Source organism: Aquarana catesbeiana, linkage group LG02 (assembly GCF_042186555.1).
Source record: "Aquarana catesbeiana isolate 2022-GZ linkage group LG02, ASM4218655v1, whole genome shotgun sequence".
NCBI classification, from domain to species: Eukaryota; Metazoa; Chordata; class Amphibia; order Anura; family Ranidae; genus Aquarana; species Aquarana catesbeiana.
The window spans coordinates 725,821,957-725,845,491 of record NC_133325.1 but is presented as its reverse complement, the minus strand read 5'-3'; the positions used below and the strand labels follow the sequence as shown (position 1 = coordinate 725,845,491).

General features: G+C 40.7%; 1 protein-coding gene across 3 annotated transcripts in view; it reads right to left on the bottom strand.

Moving 5' to 3' along the window:
• The window catches only part of ROBO1 (roundabout guidance receptor 1), a 1,646,584-nt gene that overhangs the window by 684,201 nt on the left and 938,848 nt on the right, over positions 1-23,535 (bottom strand). For 2 of the 3 annotated variants that reach the window (XM_073617020.1, XM_073617021.1), the window contains exon 1: positions 20,792-21,041. In XM_073617020.1, coding sequence (XP_073473121.1) covers positions 20,792-21,026 — 235 coding nt within the window. In that variant the 5' untranslated portion in view covers positions 21,027-21,041. Of the gene's footprint in view, positions 1-20,791; positions 21,042-23,535 lie in introns of those variants that run through there. The other variant, XM_073617022.1, reaches the window with a different exon arrangement.

Genomic DNA, 23,535 nt, shown 5'->3' with positions numbered 1-23,535 from the left:
ATGGTTCCCATTCAGAGGTTCCCCGGGAAAAGAAAGGGAAACACCATAGCGTAATCCTGGTATTACCGTTTATTAAGAAAATTAAAAAACACACTTACAGTGTAGTAGAATCGAAACAGCATAAAATCAGCCGGCCGGCTAAAGCAATCACCCGTCCTGCAGATGGTACATGCAGCACGTCAGCACGTCAGCTCCTCCCGACGCGCGTTTCGTCACACTCTGATGTTGTCTGGGGCAAGCGTGCCCCAGACGACATCAGAGTGTGACGAAACGCGCGTCGGGAGGAGCTGACGTGCTGCATGTACCGTCTGCAAGACGGGTGATTGCTTTAGTCGGCCGGCTGATTTTATGCTGTTTCGATTCTACTACACTGTAAGTGTGTTTTTTAATTTTCTTAATAAACGGTAATACCAGGATTACGCTATGGTGTTTCCCTTTCTTTTCCCGGGGAACCTCTGAATGGGAACCATCCCTTAACTTGGAGTTGCATTTACATCCTCCATGGTGTGACCGATCCCCTGTGGCTTGGTGGAGCAGTGTTTTTCATCATCCCCCTGGATATAGGAAGTGGAGTATTGTTGTCTAACCAGTCCATCCAGATAAAGGCCCTGACCGGGTTAAGGTCGCAAGCTCCTTTGGGCTTGCCTTGTGGTAAGCGCGCATTTCTTATTGAGCTATCACAGTGGTGCGGTGGAGGAATTATTTACCCAATCATTTATTTATTCACCTAGAAGACCGGAATTTGAGTCTCGGCCTCCTCACAACATCTTCTATGGACTAAATTGTCGCCCTGTTAATGCTGTATCACTTAATCAGTGTTTGGTTAATATATTAAGTTTATTGGCACACACATTTTTTGGTAAAATTTTTTTTTGGTAAGATTTAAGGTCAATTTTATATTTAAATATCATTTATTCACTTTAGGGATATTAGCGCTGCTATCTCTGTTATTATATATGTTATTGTGTGTATCCCACATAGAGCGGCTGCTTTTGCTTAGAATTTTGAAACCACTGATTTGAGATTTTTTGTTTGGTTACTCACATTATTATTCTTTGTGGCACGATTTGCAAAAAAAAAAAATTTCTTTGTGTACTATAGCGCGGTATTTTTCCCACTGCACCATGAAACTGTATGCAAAATATCCTGTTCTCCTTGTATGACTTCCTCCATGTGCAATCCCTGGTGTTCCTGCCAGTCCCTCTACTTTTCTATTAAGAACTGACCACACTAGGCAGAAGAGCACATTGTGGTCAGTTTTCTGGTTGTGCTGGGAACTCAGGCTGCTCTCCTCCCCTTCCCCACCCCATAGCCATACACTGGGAAGATCAGTGTGCTGCTGTTTCTTGTTTCTCCTCCACCACTTCTCTGTGCTCCTTGTGCAGATGAGAACAGAGGTGGGTGATCACTAATAAAAAAGGGGAAATGGGTATTTATGATGATTTTTATATAATACACAAATGTTTTGCCTTTCAATTCTATTTTAAACTGAATGGGCTGTTTTATAAGGCGAGGGTTTACATATACTTTAAATGAATGATGGACAAAGACTGCAATTGACATGGCCCTACCCAGTACCTTCCCTTTTTCTGTGTTTAGCAAATGCAAGGCTGGACTCTTATCAATGGTACCTGTAGGCTAATGATGGGAAAATATGTGGTTGAAAACTGTATAAAAAAAGCTCATTCCAAGCCTATTGTGCCTAACAGTAAAACTGCCAATTTGCAAGCGACATCACGGTTTGTTGAGTAAGCAAGTAAGCAATACAGAAGTGTAGTGCTGGCAGCATGGTGGTGGTGGGTAGGGACGAGCTGAACCAGAGGGGATGAGGCTCTTCCCCTTTTTTGGGGGGCTACCCCAAAGCACCCTCCCAATGTTGAGGGCATGTGGCCTGGTACGGTTCAGATGGGGGGGCGCTCTCTCGCCCCCCCTCTTTTCCTGCGTCCTGCCAGGTTGCATGCTGGGATAAGGGTCTGGTATGGATTTTTGGGGGACCCCACGCCATTTTTTTTTTAAATTTTGGCGCGGGGTTCCCCTTAAAATCCATACCAGACCTGAAGGGTCTGGTATAGATTTTGAGGGGGACCCCACGCCATTTTTAAAAAAAATTTTGTCTGGGGTTCCCCTTAATATCCATACCAGACCTGAAGGGACTGGTATGGAATTTAAGGGGACCCCCACGTCATTTTTTTTTAATTTTGGTTCGGGGTTCCCCTGTGTGGAATTCCCATGCCGTTTTTATCAATGAACTTTTATGTGTATTGTCGGACCGGCAATTCATTAATAGCCACGGGTAGTTTTAAATGACTTTTTTTCCTTTGAAATGTCATTTTGCTGTCAGACTGTTCTAAACACGGGAAACATGCGCCCCTTTACAGGCATACTATAGACACCCCCCAGGTATGAAATTTAAAGGAATATTACACTTTTATTGATTTAAGCATTATTAAAATCACTGCTCCTGAAAAACGTCCGTTTTTAAAACTTTTTTTTGCATTGATACATGTCCCCTGGGGCAGGACCCAGGTCCCCAAACACTTTTTATGACAATAACCTGCATATAAGCTTTTAAAATTAGCACTTTTGAAGGGTGTTCCGCTGCTTTCAAATTTGCCGCAAACACCCCAAATTGTTCACTGTTCGGCGAACGGGTGAACAGCCAATGTTCAAGGCGAACATGAGTTCGAACATAGTGGTAGGGTGGAGGATCAGCATTGCTTAGACCAGGGGTTTCAAAACTATGGCCCTCCAGTTGTTCAGCAACTACAATTCCCATCATGCCTAGTCATGTCTGTGAATGTCAGAATTTTACAATGCCTCATGGGATGTGTAGCTCCGCAACAGCTGGAGGGCCATAGTTTGGAGATCCCTGATCTAGAACAATCTTTCTCAAACTTTTTTATTCTAGAAAAAAAACTAAAATAACTTTTAGGTCTCAGGGAACCCTTACTAAAATCAATTCATCTGGGTCCATTTCAAAAATACCCCTTGGTCAGAATGCCACCCTTACAGACAGTTAGAAAGTTAACTGGTGTCTTTCTGGCAACTTTGCCAAGGGGAGTTGGAAGTTTGCCATCAAATTGGTGGTCAATCAACCACAGCTCAAGGAACCCCTAGTAACCTTTACAGGAACCTTAGAGCATCCATGGAACCTGTTTTGAGAATGGCTGGCCTAGACTTTAAACAGGCAGCCACGTTTGGGTGTACTTTTTAGCATGCAACATAAGGTTGGAGGTCTTGTTGCTGCAATTGAAAATTGTTAAGTATATTTCCAGGTTGTCAGACCAGAGTTACCAAACTCATTTCTTCCTATGGATCTCCCAAGTGGTTTATATGACACAAACCTACTTTGCTCTGTAGAATAAAGACTAGCAGCAAGTGGCGTGACAGCTTCCCACAGTCCAAAGATGTGGGCTTGACGACTGGCTATCTATTGAAGCTGTATTAGCTGTATTACCACTTAGGTGGTATTGTATCTGTAGAGGCAGCAGCCCCATATCCTAACTACACTCAACCACTGCGTGGATTTACGCCATATATCTATCTATTGAAGCTGCCTGTGGGTAACCACACTCTTCTGCTACGGTATCTGTTTCTACTTCTGACTGAAGACTATAATCATTGGCACCTACAATCTATCTCATTGCAACAGAGTGAAGATGTGGTCTAAATCGAACAAAGTAATTACCCTAAATGCACACACAAAAAAATAAAAATAAACACACTATAAAAAAAAAAAAACAGACAAAAAAAGCAGTGGATCTTTTATTCTTTTTTTTTATTTTTTTAGGAAATATTACATAAACTAAGTCAATGAGCTAAATTGACAGTTTCTGCTTTGGAGACATTTTGACAATATGGCAATATTGGTAATGTTCAAAATAATTTCACTGAAATCACTTCTTTCATCTCTAATGACAGCCATATTTACTAATGTACAGCTAAAATGAATAATTTTGACTTTTATTTGTAACTCTTTCCCATTAAGAAAAATTTAATGCTAAATTTTCTGCTCTTTAAGCCTCTTGCACATGATACTTCCTGTTTGAGCATCTACTTATCTGCGTGCACTTACGTGCATTTTCATGTATATACGCGGTCGCGCATTATCGTGTTATCATTCTGCACAATATGTAAATGGGCATTTGTGCACTTTTGTGTGCATTTGTGCGTACTTGCGCGTATTTTCCTGCATGAGGCGTACATTACTGACCAAAAAAGCAAATTTTTCTATTTTTTTTTTACTGAAGAATGCCTGCCACTTGTTTACGTGCCTGTGTACATAGGCACATTACAATTAATGGGCTGTATTTTAGCTCAGTAAAAAAAAAAAAGCTGTACTGAGCTTTTTCAAGCTGCAGCGTGCAAGAGGCCTTAAATTGTGAGCTGGAAAAGTTTTTTCTTCTTTTCATTTCAAGTTACCCTTTCCATATGTTAGAATAAATGTGGCTTACTATATATGTATGTGTAGGTGTCATTTAAGGGGATCTAGAAACAAACTGTCTATCTTGCCCCGGAGACACCAATGTATTGATGAAATAAGACATTTGTAATCTGTTTATAGATTAACAGTGATGCAGGCACCCATCAATAACCGCTGTCAGCTGCCCGATGTAATAAGCCTGTGGATTTGTGGCATTCTGTTTCCTTACGTCTGAATGTTTAGGAGACAATGCATTTTTCTCCGTTTCCAGTAAAGAGAAATGGTCACACAGTGATCAATGTAGTGGTTATTGCAGTTGTCCAACATCAATACTGAATAAGATTAGAATTTAGATGTCATGGAAGTGAAATGTGACAACTGTGCCTTTTTTTTAAAACTGTCTATAGAATGGCAAATTGCATTGTTTTATTTGCTAGTCTTTGTGTGTGCATAGACAGCATAAATATAGCTTATGTTCCATATGTAATGTGTTATTATATTATTATTATACAGGATTTATAAAGGGCCAACAGTTTGCGCAACGCTTTACAACATAAGGGCATGTATATGTTAAAAAATAGTTTCTGTATACCTCCCATTCTGAGAAATATTTAAAAAAAGAATATATAGTGGTTGTGTTTTCTTGATTTATTTATTACGGCTGGAAATAAATAAATTGTTTAAGTATTTATATTTTTAGCATGGTAAATATGAAATCTTACATGTGAATATTTTGTATTTTAGTATATAGCTAGAAAGTTTCTGCCTCTTGACATTTAGTCTATTCTGGCAACATCTTCAATTCCTTCTTTTAGCGGGTTGTAAATGAGGGTGCTGGGATAGAAATGTGTTCCAGCAATTACAAGGACTGTATTTATAGCCGCACTACAGTTTAAAATGTTCTGGAAAAGCGAGTGATGGTCCATTATAGAGATTCACAGAGAGCAGAGCTCCTCTGTATTGGCCTTTTAGATGATGCACACAGAAATATCTTAGTTGGCAGTGCAGTTTACCATGAAAACCATGTACAGAGTATAGTAGAGAGTGGAGATGATCATCTGACAAGTAAGGTGGCAGAATGGCTGATACAGCTTTTGGAGCTTTAGAAGAATAGAGTGTTATCCAACGGGGACACAACAGAATGTTCTGAACAAGAAAGCTAAATGAATGTCTTTGAAGAACTGCATGAGTTGTGCAGCAAATGCTGAGATTGTAAAAGAATAAAGAAAAACCTATTTTATAGTTTAGCTGTAGGAAGAACTTTGTAACAACAGACTGTTGCCATTTGCTCAGAAAATATTCTCAAAGTGGAAGTATATGCTAACTAGAACTGTTGTTAAAAAATTGTCCCTTACCTATGCTGCATAGACTTTATAAAAGAGATCAGTGGAAATACCTATTTTAACATGATCCAGTGTGGTCAGGTGATGGAGAACCAACAGTTCCATTGTATCAGGGAGTGCCCCCACAACAGCTCTGAATTCAAGGAACCATGACATCTCCTGCAATCTGCCATTGCCAATCCATTGTTGGTCATCCCTACTCTCCCCTGCAGCAGCAGCTGATAAAGGGGAGCCAAAGCTTCTGTATAATGTGACTGCATCAGAGTGGATTAAAAAGGTACGTTTTCCTCTGGATTGTGTGTAGGTTATTACCGTTGGATTGGCACTGTTAAAGTGTATTTTTACTTTTAAGCCAAACTGGGATAATCAATTCAAACAAGGTGTGCATGCCCACACACCAAAAGACCTAGGAACGACGCCTAAAGAATATTAGGACTTTATTAGGTTGATTTGTTGGATATGTGTGTTTTCACTTATTTTTATGTTTTTGATCAGTCCGTTTGAATTCCTATACTCACTAGATCAGGGATAGGAGTGTTAGTACACTGCAGCATTGGACAGTCCTTTGGGTCCAGAAAATGTAGGAGCAATAGGGATACTTTTTCATGAGAGTTTTTTCAGTGATAGGACAATTCTGATATCTTCTCATATGCTCCCTCCCTATAAGTGAAAACACACTTATCCAACAAGTCAACCTAATAAAGTCCTAACGTTCTTTAGGCGTCATCCAGAAGGTTTTTTGGTGTGTGGACGAGCACGCCTTGTTTGAATTGATTATTATCACCAATAGGAGGGACAAATAATTCAGATATAAGAGGCCATTGTTTAATTGACAAACTGGGATAATGCCTACTTTATATTTGTTACACATTCCCATATAAATAGCATAATTGTACTGTGCATGGAACCCATTATCAGTGTACCACTGTCTGTCTTAACAAAGGGTTAAATATTTAGAAGCTGGACATCTCTTTTGTATTTTATTGAGAGTAAACTGAGCCTTTCCTAATGCCTGGTACACACGATGAGATTATCGAAGGAACGATTGTTTGTTTGTTTGTTTGTTTTTTGCATACTAATCTCATATCGAAAATGAAGAGGTTAATAAAGTTATGAAAATTCTCGTACAACAGAACAAACATTCGGAAGTGATGTAATGTGTTGTATTGCATTGCATTTTCGGACTAAAACTGTACTGATTAAACGAAAATTGTACGATCTGGTATCATACAAGAAAAATGTTCATGCTAGACCCATCAGATAATATTTTATGAACTGTCGTGATCAGTGATCAGCTCTTGAAAACTGTGTATTAACGATCAGACTATCGCATGATTGCTTCGAAAGTGGTATTTTTCGTACGATTTTCTGATGTAAGGTCAATTACATCAATTACGTGTGTACGGTCAATTAGCCTTTCTATTGGGACCCAATAGAAATTGGTAGGAAATGCTTGCAAAAACCCACAACACTGAGCTGTATTAGAGTATTCTTAATGGTCACCACATACCTCGGTAGGCACAATTACAGGATGTGCATCCCTATTTCTATTGAGATTCACTCTGGAACGGTGCAAGGATTTTTTGTCTACTTAGGCGAAAGTGCATTTTGCCATCCCCTCCCCTCCCCACCAGGGAGGGCTCTTAAAATGTTTTAGTTTAAAAAAAAAAAAATTGTCTCCTAATATACTTAAAACATTTTTGGTTTAATTTATATTTATTTTTACATAACTTCTATTGCTATCACATAGGGGACCAAAAGCCCTCTATGCGACAGCATATAGGTGACAGATTCTCTTTATGGAGACACCCAGGGTTTATTAGACCCTGCATGTCTCCTCTCTGATCCACTGCAGCTGATGAAACACAGACAGTGTTCCATCAGCTGCTTCCCCCAGCAGTGACCCCGGAAGCATGACAGCTACGGTCCAGGAATTAATGTCATACATGTCACTTCCAGGTCTGTGTATAGGAGGGAGGCTTAGTGGATGGTCCTTCCCAGTGGCCCTTCCCAATGACACCTGCCATGACAGCACCGGGCCCAGAGGTTGGACAGCAGAGCCCAGTGAAGATTTTTTTTTATCTTATTGCATTCTATGCATTAAAGTGATTGTAAAGTCTAGTGTTTTTTTTTTTCAATAAAAATAACAAACATGTTATACTTACCTGCTCTGTACAGTGGTTTTGCACAGAGCAGCCCAGATCCTCCTCTTCTCGGGTCCCTCTTCTGTGATCCTGGCCCCTCCCTTCTGTTAAATGTCCCCACAGCAAGCAGCTTGCTATGGGGGCACCTGAACCGAGTCACGGCTCCCTGTGTCCATTCAGACAGGGAGCTACGAACCGACCTCACCCCTCTCTCTGCTGATTGGCTGACTGACTTTGATTGATACCTGTGGGAGCCAATGGCACCGCTTCTGTGTCTCAGCCAATCAGGAGGGAGAGTCTCAGATTGGCAGAGACACTCGTGGACATCGCTGGAGAGAGATGAGGCTCCAGTAAGTATTAGGGGGGCTGAGGGGAGCTGCTGCACACAGAAGGCTTTTTATCTAAATGCACAGAATGCATTACGATTAAAAACCTTCTGACTTTACAACTCCTTTAAGATAAAAAGCCTTCTGTGTGCAGTAGCCCCCCTTTGCCCCCTAATACTTACCTGAGCTCCATCTAGATCCAGCGATGTTGCACGAGAGACTTGGCTGCTTGGGACTCCCCTCCTCATTGGCTGAGACAGCACAGCGTGGCGCCATTCACTTACACTGTTTTCAATGAGCCAATGAGCAAAGAAAGGGGTTGGGGCTGGGCCGCAGCTCCGTGTCTGAATGGACACAGGGAGTTGAGGCTTGGCTCAGGTGCCCCCATAGCAAGCTGCTTGCTGTGTGGGCACTCAACAAGACGGAGGAACCAGGAGCATTAAAGAGGGACCCGAGAAGAGAAGGATCCGGGCTGCTCTTTGCAAAACCACTGCACAGTGTGGGTAAGTACAGGCATACCCCACTTTTAAGTACACAATGGGGTTTATTTACTAAAGCTGGAAAGTGCAAAATCAGGCTCACTTCTGCATAGAAATCAATGAGCTTCCAGGTTTTATTTCCAAAGATTAATTGAACAATCTGGGGTTAGAAGCTCATTGGTTTCTATACAGAAGTGAGCCTGATTTTGCACTTTCCAGCTTTAGTAAATAAACCCCATTGTGTACTTAAAAGTGGGGTATGCCTCTATAGACATGTTTATTATTTTTAACGAAAAAAAAAAAAAAAGCGAGACTTTAGTATTACTTTAAACTGCCTTATGGTAATGCCAGCCCTGGGTTCACTACTATCCCATGTGTTGTACATATGCCAAACAGGTGTTAAAGAGCCATTATAGCATAAAAATAATAATCATAACATTGCAGATCCTAGGGTTTCAGTACACCTGAGTGACCGACTGAAACAACTATGTAGGTTAGGAGCTTTGACTTCACTCTGACGTTCAAGATAAGTACTAAAATCTTTAGATCTGAAGGACAGCCAAGGACCCAACATTTTTAGAAGACCAGCAATGGTAGCCTACGTATTGCACCTAGTCCAATTTCCCTTTAATGCAGTCAGTGCTGCATACTACTGAATTATCTTAATAGACTCATCACTTAGTTCTGTTTTAGTTCACATAGTGCCGCTTACAACTAGGAAAGCAAGGGAGCATATTGGTGGCGGACATATTTCATAATTGGAAGGGGGAAGGGGGACACTTAACAGCCCATGCAGCTGTTTTTTTTTCTGTTTTTCAGCACTCCAGGTCTTTTTAATCAGTTAATTAATTCTAATTATTTTAATTGACAAAATGAATCAATTCATATTATTTTTTTAAGCACAGTGTGTTTTCACATAATGCAAGTTTTAATTAGCATACCCTGGAATGATGGAGAAATGATCTATCTATAAGAGGAGTTTACAAAATGAAAACATGTTTTGTTCCATAACTCAGTTACAAAAAAAAAAAAAAGCAGAGGACACGTCCAGGACTCTCCAGCACTGAAGAGGTTAACCAGCCATTTGCCAGAGACAAGATCAAAAAGCATGCAGGTCCCTATTGTCAGCCTGCAGTGTGAGCAGAATGGCAGCAATCTAAATATTGTCAATCATGCTGGGTTTTGCTCTTGGTGACCTGACCTGTACAGCCAGCATTATAAATTGCCAAATAACAAAAGCTTTCATCTGCCAGGAAACTGTTTCTAGGGAAGAATGGGAACTCGCTGTGCTGTTATAAACGATGACTTTGTGACGGATTAACAGAAGTGTGCTGAAACAATGATAAAATAAAGCCCCCCCCCCTGCACTAAATAACTTGCTACTGTTTGCAAGTTCACCATTTTTTTTTTCTTTCCCTTGAAGCCTGACGTCTTGGATATGTAGGCGCAGAGGAATCACTAGCGGGTATATGCCAGCATTAGATGTGGCACAATAAAGCTAATAAATGAGGAGGCTCAGCCCTGTGGTGCGGAGATGCATTCAAAGCACAAGAACCCTGGAAGCTGGGGATCTGATCTTTGTTATACATAATAAATGGATGCAAACAAGGGCTATAATGCTGTACAATAAACACTAAACACATTAAGTAGATTAAAGGACGCTCTAATCCACTTAATGATTACGCATGCACAAGCAGAGAATAATTACACTTTACTCCTGGGAAATGTATTATTTTATATGACACAATAGTACGAGTAGAAGAGACACATAAACAGTGATTGGACCTTTTTGCATGGCTCCTCTTCCGCGGGCAGCGACAGTGCTTTTACCTGTGGCTTTATCACTGGCTTTTTTGGGAATCTAAAGTGATAATAAACCCACAAACAAAATGTAATACATTGAAGCTTACCAATCCTTATCTGTGATGGCTGCCTTAGTTTTTTTTTTAGATGTTTTTCCTTTATTTTCACCTGGTAATACACTTCCTGTTTAATCACTTCAGCCCCGGAAGGATTTACCCCCTTCCTGACCAGAGCACTTTTTGCGATTCGGCACTGCATCATTTTAACTGACAATTGCGCGTTCGTGCGACATTGTACCCAAACAAAATTAACGTCCTTTTTTTCCACAAATAGGGCTTTCTTTTGGTGGTATTTGATCACCTCTGCGGTTTTTATTTTTTGCGCTATAACAAAAAAAAAAAAAAGAGCGACAATTTTGAAAAAAAAAAAGCATTATTTTTTACTTTTTGCTATAATAAATATCCCCCAAAAATATATTAAAAAAATATTTTTTTCCTGAGTTTAGGCCGATGCGTATTCTTCTACATATTTTTGGTAAAAAAAAAATCGCAATAAACGTATATTGATTGGTTTGCGCAAAATATATAGCGTCTACAAAATAGGGGATAGATTTATGGCATTTTTATTTTTTATTTTTTTTTTTAGTAATGGCGGTGATCTGCGATTTTTATCGGGACTGCGACATTATGGCAGACACATTGGACATTTTTGACACTATTTTGGGACCATTGTCATTTATACAGCGATCAGTGCTATAAAAATGCATTGATTGCTGTGTAAATGACACTGGCAGTGAAGGGGTTAAACACTAGGGGGTGATGAAGGGGTTAAGTGTGTCCTAGGGAGTGATTCTAACTGTGGGGGGGATGGGCTACAACACACATGACAGTGATCAGTGCTCTCGATGACAGAGAGCAGTGATCTCTGTCCTGTCACTAGGCAGAACGGGGAAATGCTGTGTTTACAAAAGCATCTCCCCGTTCTACCTCTCCATGACACGATCGCGGGCACCCGGCGGACATCTAGTCTGCGGGACCCGCAGTTATGGAGAATGCGGCGTCGTGCCCGCAGCACCCCTTTTTAAAGGGGACGTACCTGTACAGCCTTTTACCCACCAGCGCCATTCTGCCGACGTATATCGGCGTGCACTGGTCGGTAAGTGGTTAAGGGTGTTTCCACTCTGGAAGGAGTAGCAATGGATATACCTTTGGACAGTAGTACTGACAATCTGAAGAAAGGGTAATGTTAAGCTGGTGATAGATGCATTGACTTAAAAAAAAATAAAATAAATTAACCAATTCCCCCATCCACACATGAGATGTGGATGGAGGAATCCTCCCTGCCTCGCCATCATGTTCTAACAGTGAGACTCTGCTATCAGAATACACTGTTCAGCTGATTGATATAATCTATTCGACAGTCCATAGATTTGGCCTTCCCTGCTGAACCGGCTGAATTTTGACCCATCTATGGGAAGCTTTAGGTGGACTAGCAGATTAAAGCCTGGTACACACTAGTAGTTTTCTACTGCTGGGTTGAATGGAAAAAAAAAAAACACGACAGCTCAGGAGGAGCCACTGCACTAACAATATGATGTTAGTACAGCAATCTTTCTGCTGTGCTATTGTGTTCTGATAGAGGATGACCCCCCCTCCATAACACTCTGTTCTGCATTCTCAGCCATGACTGAGAGTGCTGATCAGGAGCCGATCTGCAGACCTTTTTCAGTCAGGCCCAAAGGACCCCCCCATGTTGAGGGCATGTGGCCTGGTACGGTTCGGGGGGGGGCTCTCGCTCGTCCACCCCCCTTTCCTGGCCTGCCGGGCTGCATGCTCAGATAAGTGTCTGGTATAGATTTTGGGGGGCCCATGCTGTTTTTTTTTTCAGAATTTTTCATTGCCGGCATTCTGTCAAGAATTTTTCAAATTCGAACCATTCCCAAAATTTGAAAAAAAATGAATAAGCAAAATGAAATTAAACAAAACTTAACTCTTACATATTGTTATATTATCATATTTCAATCCAACTTATTTATTTGTTTTTTGCTTCAAACATTTTCTTTTTATTTTATTTTTATTTTAATATTGATTTTTATATTATGGTGGGTCAGAGTTCCCCTTTAAAAGCATTGGTTAAAGCTCCCACCCCCTCTATATTAGAACAATAAGTACCCCTGTGTCTGTGTTATGTCATAAATATGCTGATCTGTACTGATAACACACTGTCTTTCTGCGATCAGTTGCATCCTCTCTCCTCTCCTCTGCCCGGCTGACAGTTCCAGCAGGTGAGGCCGAGCACTGCTGCTGACGTCAGCCGGGGAGAAGAGGAGAGACAGAGCCGAGGAGTCACATGATCGCAGGTAGATTCTATGTTATCAGTACAGATAAGTATATTTATGATATAACACAGACACAGGGGAACTTATTGTTCTAATACAGAGGGGATGGGAGCTTTTAATGTTAAGTATGAAAGCAGCAGGAGCGGGGGGGGGGGGCGCTGACACAAGCAGACAGTCACAGAGGGGAGGGAGGATGATGGAGGAGAGGACACAGGAGACAGAGAGCAGAGCTGCGGCTGACGGAGGCACATACGCTGACAACGGTGTCAGGGCTCAGCAGCCCTGATATATCAGAGTCAGGGGAGGGGCATAGCCAGGCAGGATCAGACAGGTATTACAGGTGATACACGGGGCCAAATGGCACAGCACAAGCGCTGTGCTGTATAACATGCTTTAAGGGAACAAGATTTGTTTTTTTGGGTTAACAAATGCTTTAAGCCTTACATACGAGAAGTACCTAACAACTGCCCCTGCCTACATTTAGTTTATTTAGGCTCAGCTCTTTTCCCTTCCCTTCCCTTTGTAGCATCCATGACAGTCCCCCCATTTTGTCCCTTGCATTCAGTAAACAGTAATGTATATCATCCTCCCCCTTTTTCCTCCTCTATGGTTTGACAAAGGAGTGGGTTTGCTCTGAAACACTCACTATTATGTGACATCACTAATCCCTGATGTCTTTCTGGTTCTAGCCCCAGTGCTGGTCTTCCAGTGTGGTTATGGCTCCAGCCTTGGGATCTCATCGCCTGCTCCTGCCGGTCCTGCGAAGCCCCTGCAGTAACCAGTCAGCCACACTCCATCAATCTCAAAGTGGGGTATTCAAAGGCTCATACAGTCTGTTTCTTGACCCTCTGCTTCCTGAGGCTGGCCAGCGAACAAGCACTGATGATGTGCCTGTTACTTCCTACCTCTATGAGTGCATTTTACCCCTTTGTTTAACTTATAGTTTTTAATAAATTGATACACTTAGATGGTGGCGCCTTCTGTTTGTTTGTTGCTTAAAAGCTGGAACTCATGTGGTTAATGAAAACTTGCACTTTAGAAGCCGTGCCCCAGAAAGGCAGGCAGAAGGCAAATGACTAGTCACCAGTATTGACCGTGCTCTTCCAGCTGCTGATATTTTCCCCATTACTGACTTACAATACTGTACTCTGCACTATGGCTCTATATGGAGGTGGCCATCTTGGTAGAGGCAGGGTTGTGCTTCCTCACGTCAGAGCCTCCAGCAAGGAGAACAGTGAGCATCACAGTAAGGACACAGTAAGCACCAAATCTCACTCCCCATCTCCTGAGACTAGTAGACAGGAACAGCAGTGCCTTAGATCTCACACTGCAGATATACAGCTATGCGACTTAAAACACAGCCTAGATATCCTCACACACCAGAAAGTGTGCTGCTATTTATTATGAGGAATATAAGACACAAAATATGTTTTTCCTCATACCCTAGGAAATTTTCATTCTTTGAATTCAAGTCCACTGTAACTGTAAATTGTGTCAACCTGGCTGTCCTGTGTGAATGGATGGACAGAGCTAGAAATCCTTTGTCTGGTTAGACAGTTCCCATATTTGTATATTATCTTCATATGTAACTACTTGCTTGGAGTGCAGCTTTAAAAATCAAATAAATTGTTTCCTCATCAGATTACATACTAGAATTCTTAAAGTGTTTGTAAACTTCCAAAACAAAAATGTGTGTCCCATTGTTGGTGTCATTAGGAGGAATTGTGCCCCATTGTTGGTGTCATTAGGAGGAATTGTGCCCCATCGTTGGTGTTATTGGGCCCAATTGTTGGTGTTATTAGGAGGAATTGTGCAACTTTGTTGGTGTCGGCGAGATTAGTTGTGCCCCATCGTTGGTGTCATTTTGCCCCAATGTTGGTGTCATTGGGAGGAATTTTGCCCCATCATTGGTATAATAGGGAGGAATTGTACCCCATCATTTTGGTAAATGGAAGGAATTGTGTCCCTCTCAGTGGGGGGGGGGGGGCAAATTATGCCCCATTGTCGGTATCAGTGGATAAAATAGTGATAAAAGCAAGCAAAGGGCCGCATCTGGCCCCCAGGCCGCAGTTTGGAGACCACTGCTCTATAGTGTGCACTAGCCTAAGTCCAAAGCACAGAGTGTCTCTCTTCCCTCTGCTGTCTGTGTTGGTCCATTCTGACTTATCCAGACATCACAGAATCTGGATAGACAGCCCCCCACCCCCCTCCAGCAGAAAGGACACGATTGACAACTTCCTCCGTGCATGTTATCCTATGAGAATGTGTAGTGGAGTGTGTGTCCTTTCCCTCAACTCAGATCCCAGATTACACTCAGCTTCATGTACTCAGAGCTGAGAAAAAAACTTTGATCCATGTGTTTTAGCTGGCAGTAGAGAAGTGAGGGCTGCAGATAAATGCACATGTCATGTAGAAGGATTTGTTTAATCTCTGTGTATCACCTGAGGCAAGTCACTTCATAAGTTAATTTCACCTTAATGAGAAATATACAATGTTAGATGTACTAAAGCACACATCATTTTTTTCTTGGAAATTCCACACCAGTAGTTAAACACTGATTGCTCCACATGCTTTCTACAACAGCTAATCAGCATGCAGTCTAATGGAAAGGGCAGGCTTTTGTCACCAATGCTATGTATTATTGTATTATATTGTATTGTATTGTACTGTATTGTATGTATTAATCAGATCATGCACATGATGGGAACTGTTGGTAGGTTAGCACAGAACTATATTGGTTTCAAATCTATTTCAGAAACTGAAGAGGTAATTAAAAGCTCAGTGTATAATTTTACACCAATTCACCAAAAAAAGTTTTATAAATGCTGCGTTATGATATAAAACACTAAGTAGAACAGTAACATTATAATGATAAAATAGATTTCCCTGTGTGATTTCATTATTCTAAAGAGTATGACTTGCATAAAATTCCTTGCATTGATCAATACACTTGACAGCTGATGATGGATAACATGTTATTTTCCAAATTAACAAGTTTCCTCAGCAAAGACTGTAAGACTTAGTGGAGTAATGCCCTGCTTAATAAAACACCCTAATAAGTGTGATCACTTAACAAAGCTCAATAGGTCAACTGTATTTAGGTTGTAAAGTATAAGTATTGCTTGGAATGGAGACAGAATGATACATTAATCAAACCTGTCAGATTTACTGGAACATGCTCACCAGGTATGAGGCACATAGTGATTTTCCTGCTATGGAATAGATGAACTGACCATGAATGGAAGAATGTAAATTTGTTACAAGTGGCCACATAAAAAATGTAATTAAAAAAAAAACAAAAAATGTAATGCTACCTACAGTATCTATTAGATCATTGTGTTAATTCAACTCTTCATCCCTTTAGATGAATCAGTTATGGTGTCTAAGTAGACTCCACCAAATTTAGTAGGTTTCTTTGTGTGTATCATAAACTTTTTATGCTTTTAATTTCTGGGCCCATTCTCCGTGATTCGGTATGGAAACGCACAGTAAACTATGTATTTTACCATGCACAATCTGTTACATGGTGCGTTATGGTGTCATTCATTTAGAAAGGCACACCAACGCACTGTACATGCAATGTTGGTGGACCTGCATTGTAGATTGCCAGTTGTGGAACAATGCATTAAAAAGGTGCAGGTCCCTTTTTCATTTCATTGCCAGCCCAGGATGAATGAATGGGCTGTTTCAACACAACGTATATCAACATGTAAAATGTCACATGTTAACATGCATTCAGTAATGCACTGCAGCAGGATGTATAGGTGTTAAGAAGGCCTTAGCGAAAAAGTAAGAGAAGAGGAAAAAAAGCACCAAACAGCGAAGGATCTGCAATTTAAATACCAGTCCAATAGTTATAGATCAGTTATGGGAGAACTCTGCCAATTTACTATCTGGCTTCCTATATCACTGTGAGAATCCAATGGTAAGACCTCAACTAAAGATCTTAGCTGGTCTGAGTTAAAAGACAACATAGTTTCATAGAGCCATGGATCCATTTATGACCAAAATATCCCTATAATATGAAATTATATATAATTGTTTTTTCCCGGGCAGTGTGGACGCTGTTTATTTTATTCTATAGAAGAGGATCGCAGAGATATACTTACCTGATCTGCTGATCCTCCCTGCACAAGACCAGTTCAGCACTCCCATGCTCCAGCAGTCCTGAAAATGGGCTGTTCCTGACGTCAGCACACTCAGAGCACGTTTCATAGACAGCAACTGTCCACCGCTGGGGAGCGCAGTTTTTCAGAGGATGGGTGGATCAGGTGAGTATAAACTTTGTGCTCACCCCTAGAAAAATCGAGCAGTTGACCCATGCAGAGCGGCCACAGCCCGGCTGCATGGGAAAAAAAATTTTTGCCCGCAGCTGGGCTTTAATAAAAACACATTGGCGTTCATTTACTAAAGGCAAACAGACTATGCACTTTGCAAAGTGCACTCTGCAAGGGCATTTGCTTCAGAGCTTAGCAAATGAGGTGAAGCTTCACTGTTCAAAGGATATCCAATCACATGCGATGAAAAAAAAACAGCATTTTTGCTTGCACATGATTGAATAATGGAAGCTTGCAAAACTTTCCCTCATTTACTAAGCTCTGGAGCAAATGCCCCTTCAAAGTGCAACTGCACTTGCAAAGTGCACAGTCAATAAGTCTTTAGTAAATGCACCACATTGGATTGTAGTTCAAAAAGAATGGAGGAAGAGGCAGCTTTTGACAATGGCAACTGCACTCAAGAGACCAATAGTAGACTAAGAGTAGGCTTGACAAGAAAACTTACAATTTAAGAAAACTTACAATCAGAAACACATGAAGGCTGGGCTCTCATTCTGAAAATGTTAGTTGCCTGGCTGTTATGCTGACTACTTGCTTCAATACATTGGGGTTGATTTGCTAAAACTAGAGAGAGCAAACTTTGGTGCAGCCTGTGCATGGTAGCCAATCAGCTTCTAGCTTCAGCTTGTTTGATTAAGCTTTGATGAAAAAAACATGGAAGCTGATTGGTTTCTATGCAGAGCTGCACCAGATTTTGCACTTTCCAGTTTTAGTAAATCAACCCCTTTGTGTCTCTGACATAGCACAAGTACTAAGATGAGTACTTCTGACCTTTCTCTGACTTTCTTGACCTGCATACTTGCTCTGGGTCACTGACCAAGCTTATTCAAGCCAAAAGGTCAGCATAACAGTCAGGCAACTAGCATTTTTAGAGGGAGGTTAGCAATGACAGCCTCCATAATTCTTTCATGATAGGTTTACTTTATATAAATAAGGTGATAAGTTGATTCATCCTTCCAGTATCCACCCAAAAATAAATGGCAGGTTTGGATGGGTGAACCCTTTAAAAAGCTGTTCCTCTATTTTCTCCTCATTGAACTATCACCTGCAAACAATAACAACTTTAACAAACACATTTGAATTTTCAGACAGTGAAAAAAAGTTTAGGCATTTAAATGATCAATGCATTCCTTAAATAACAATCAGCAAATAAAGTCAAGGGAAGGTTGATTTACTAAAACTGGAGAGTGCAAAGTCTGGTGCAGTTGTGCATGGTAGCCAATCAGCTTCTGACTTCAGCTTGTTCAATTGAGCTTTGACAAAAATCCTGGAAGCTGATTGGTTTCTATGCAGAGCTGTCCCAGATTTTACACGCTCCAGTTTTAGTAAATTGACCCCAAGTATTCATTATTGTACACATCTGCCTGGATCAGGTAAATGACAGGTCAGGGAATGGGTCACCTCAGGATACCAAAGCTCTTATCTTTAAAGTCAGCCGTACAGCCAGTGTTGATTGCAGATGAGGATCAATTGTGTTCCTCTATTGCTCCCACAGAAACATGAACCCAAATGCTTTGTTCAAGTGTATGTCTATGATAGCAGCAAGCAACTACACCTCATGAGGACAGTGGTCAGCTAAACTAATCCTACACAGTAATTTTTTACAACTTATCTCTGTCAAGTGTATCTGCTGAGGTCACCCCAAGACATGCTGGCTATAGAAAATAAGCCCAGGCTGGACAAGTTAAGTTGGACCGATTTATACAGCAATTGTCCTTTTGTGGAAATAGATGTGCCTGTTCATGGCCAATTTATATAATGTGTACCAAACCTGCTGCTTCTGTGAAGTCATATAAGTAAGTTCAACAAAGCAAATAGCTCATTTACTTTATCAGGTATCCTGGAAGTGTCTTCACAATGCCATCCACAAAGCAGCAATGAGGAAAGCAGTGTGGCAGCAGAGAGATAAGACAGTAATAAACTATTCATTTGTCTAACCTTTTCTTTTAAACTCACTTGTGCTTTGTAGGATGATTGGCTTTGCTGGGAAATGCCATGCTCCTGACAGGTCAGATACTCAAAGTCCACGGAATATGCAAGTTTATTCCGTAAGCCAATGCACACAGAAACGGTGAGGAGCAAAATACAGCAACTAGTGGGGAACAAACTTTTCAACATTTGCTTTCTCTGAACCTTTACATCACTTTTATCTCTTAATCCCACATTTTTCAAACTGTGATGCTCATGACATGTTGGAATTAAACTCCTTACCCCTCAACGAAGGAAGGTCAAAATTAGACATTGGCTAGGCTAGACACCTACCAGTAACAGTAATCCAAAGCAAGCCAAAATCACATAAAGAGTCATAACTACAAAAGAGAATTGTCTGTTCTGAATTATTACTACTGTATAGTCTACATGTAGCATGTTACCTGATTAAAGAATTAGTCCACTCAAAACCATTATTTGTGGCTTCTCCTGGGTACTCGGCCAGACAGATCACTGCCACTCCACCCAACCATTACAAGGGGAATCCCACTTTCTTGGATCTTTGAATGACTTAATATTATAGTTAATGCAGCAGGTTAAGTTAAACTTCGTAGAAAGGAGGCAGAGTCAAGAACTTTAGTCTGAAGATCTCGCCTGCTTTCCATAATAAGTACTAAATTATGTTAACCCACCAGCCATCAATTATAATGAAATAATTAGTTGTGTCTGTATGTTGACCATTTCAGATAAACATGCCATTGCTAGAAGGTACATTGATTTACTTAAGCTGGCCATACTCTCATTGAATTGTGTCTGATTCCTGCTGAATTGGATGAAGTTTGTTCCATAGGTGGCCGAGGGGGGGCACCACCTGGTAAACACAAGTAAATTTTTTGATTGACTTTTGTCAAAAGAGTCAGGCGGCAAATTCCCATCAGAGTCCAATCAGCTATAGGCACTGTTTGAAGTATTCTAACAGTCGAAGGTGCTATACAATAGCCAGCACCGCAGATTCATCTATCCAGTCTGTTAAATGTGTAATTTCTCTTGTTCTACCTGTGCGCCTGAACAGGAGAAATTTTACTGTGTATGGCCAGCTTAAGACCCAATAGATAAATAAAAAGACCCCCCAGAACTTTTGCTAGCAATCGATTGGTTGATTTAAGTAAAGATTTATATTACTTAATGAACTTAGCAAACATTCACTTTGCTCATTGAACTGCCTCTGTTCCTTTAAGCCCCATACACACTATAAAATTTTTTGCAGATTTCTGTCTTCAGATTTACCAAAACCATATAATACAAGGTCAAACCTTAAGAGTTTCAATTTGTATGCAATCAGGCAGGCCCTTGCACTACATGGTTTTGGTAAATCTGAAGACAAAAATCAGCAGAAAATCTGATATGTGTGTATGGGGCTTAAGTAATATAGATCTTTACTTAAATCAACCAATCAAGTGGTAGCAAAAGTTCTGGGTTTTTTTTAATTTATTTTTTTATTTAACACATTATTAGCTATAAAAAGGGAACATAAATTCAGCGTATTTACTAACATTGGCTTTGCAAAGAGAAAGCCTTTACTTTAATAAATCAGAACCACTGCATCAAAAAAGCATCCTACAAAACTGATACAACTGAATACAGAAAAAGGTAAAGTGGTTGACTCTACCTGTGTAGATCACAGAGTTGTCATCATTGTCAGATGTGGGCGGTGAAGTTCCTCCATTGCTCCCCCTTTTTAGGTCGTCCGTGTCTGTTAAGAATAACATCACAGCTGCAGATGAGGGGTTCATAGTAGTTACAGAAGTTGCAGTTTTGCTCAGCACATATCCAGACACCATTAAATCCAAGCATAGCAGGGGGACACACACAAACAGCAGACAAGACACTTCCCTTTGAAACATCTTAATCAGGCTCCCAAATAAAAAAACAGGCTTTCATGTAGATCTGAAAATGCCGGCAATATAATCTTTCATTCGCTGTTTATGGAGTCTTAATTGTAACCTCTCCAGTGCACCTTGTCTGCTGTCTCTCAGCATGTAGACTACCCAGAGTGGGGCAATCAGTACAGGCTGCACTGAGCATATGGAGAGGGGAAGGCAGGATGGCTGAATGCTAGCATTGCTAATTTTCTACCTTATTGTTAATCAAAGCTATTGACTGTGATCACTAGCCATCATCTCTCCATCTCGTGACAATTGAAGCCTCTTGGGAGTAACCCTTTGTTGGGAGAACGGGAGAAAAATAGGGTCTTGTGAAGCAAGAAGGAGCGGAAAATGGGCATCCTTTTTATTTTAGACAACGTAAAAAAAAAAAAGACAAAAAGGGAGGGCAGCAGGCCACAACATCTGTGGGATGAAGTGTTTTATTATAACTAAAAGACCAGACAGAAGTGCAAGTGCATTCAGCAGACACAAGGATCACACGCTCACATTGGCTGCACAAAATACACTGTTTATGGGATAATGCATCTGTTTGTATAAATTAAAAGGGTTATAGAAGCTATCATATGGTCTAGGAACCATTTTTTTATTTTTTATTCTGGAAGTTTATAATCTAAAAAACCTCAGTAAGGTAAATTTTGCATTATCGAACAAGTTTATTTAAAGTGTATCTAAACTGAAGAACAAAATGTAATATGTAACTTCTATGTAATGTGACAAATGGACTCAAGGAAACTCATTATTAGTATTGGATGGAGTCTATATACTTCTCTGGCTGTAGAGAAGTGTGCAGAGTATAAACGGAGAATCTTAAAGCATATCTAGACCTAAGTTACTAGCTCACTGAATTTCCGGCAGGATCACCAGGTATTTTTGTACACATCAAACATATATAACAAAACACTTTCATTGATATAATTTAATACACCAAATGAGTTTTCTTTTTTAGGGTTTACATACACTTTAATTAAGCCAATGGTAAAATGCAGGATGCAATCACCCCCATTAACCAAATCATATGTTAAATGAGCTAACTATAACAAACTCAAAGTGGGTTGGTTGCCTTTGGTTGTTCTCTTATCTACTTTAATGACTTAAAGCGGTATGAAACTCAAAAGCAAATATTTATTATATTACAGATTACCAGTTCTTTGTGATAACTGCATTAGTTTCCCTTTTTATTTTTTTTCTACTTTCATCTGGTTATCCAACCAGCAAATCTGTTGTTTTTCAAAAGCACAAACTCTCCACCAGAATGTATCAGTTTACATGGATGAGACGAACCACTTAACATTCGCAGGGGTGGTTAAAATGATTAGCTTTTGTTTATTCATGCAAAAAACATTTATTCCAAGAAGGAAACAAAACTGTTTGGTTTAACTGATTATTACATGTGAGCTGGATTTTGGCTTCAACTTGTTAGTGTATCTAAATCTAATAATACATTTAATGCACCTGCTGTGCCGCCTGTGCTCATTCATCCAGAATGGTGTCACACTAATACAGGAGTAGGGATGGGCGAACGGTTCGGCCCGAGCATAAGTTGGGGCTGAACTTTCGCTGTTTGGATGTTCGACGAACAGCCAAACAAACGGATCATTCGACCATTTGTCCGGCCCCCCCGAGCCAACCACAATGCATTACGACGCTGAACAGTGCATTGCAATCCCTGATTGGCTGAAGCAGTGAAAGCTTCAGCCAATCAGGGCACAGAGCACTGTCAGAGTCATGATTGGACACTGTCGTCATGACTTTATCCAATCATGGCTCATTCCCGCCCCACAGTATAAAAGTATTCTTTCAATGGCAGGCATTTTCAGTGTGATTTCAGCATGGAGAGAGATAGAACAGGGCTCTGTTCAGTGCTATTAGTTAGTGTGCTATACTGTGCTATTGTGCTTCAATTGTCAGTGTAGAATATTAGTTTAGTGTCAGTCTAGGGATAGTGTGAGTGTAGTGAGGAGGACCATCATTCAGCTTTGCATAGTGTGCAGCTAGAGTAGGGACAGCTCAGATAGTTTCAGTGTAGCGTAGTGAGACTGTGTCAGTAATCTTTTCATTAGTGCAGGGATATGCAATTAGCGGACCTCCAGCTGTTGCAAAACTACAGGTCCCATCATGCTCTGCCTCTGGGTGTCATGCTTGTGGCTGTCAGAGTCTTTCTATGCCTCATGGGACTTGTAGTTCTGCAACAGCTGGAGGTCCGCTAATTGCATATCCCTGCATTAGTGTATAGCTAGAGTAGGGACAGTTCAGATAGCGTCAGTGCAGTGACGGTTGAACATCATCTATTTGATTGTGTTACTGCCAGTTTAACGCCATTTACTTCTGTGTGCGTTTCAACGAGTTTAACGCCATATAGTTTTGTGTGCATTACTGCGAGTTTAACGCCACATAGTTCTGTGTGCGTTACTGCGAGTTTAATGCCCTATACTTCTGTGTGCGTTACTGCCAGTTTAACGCCATATAG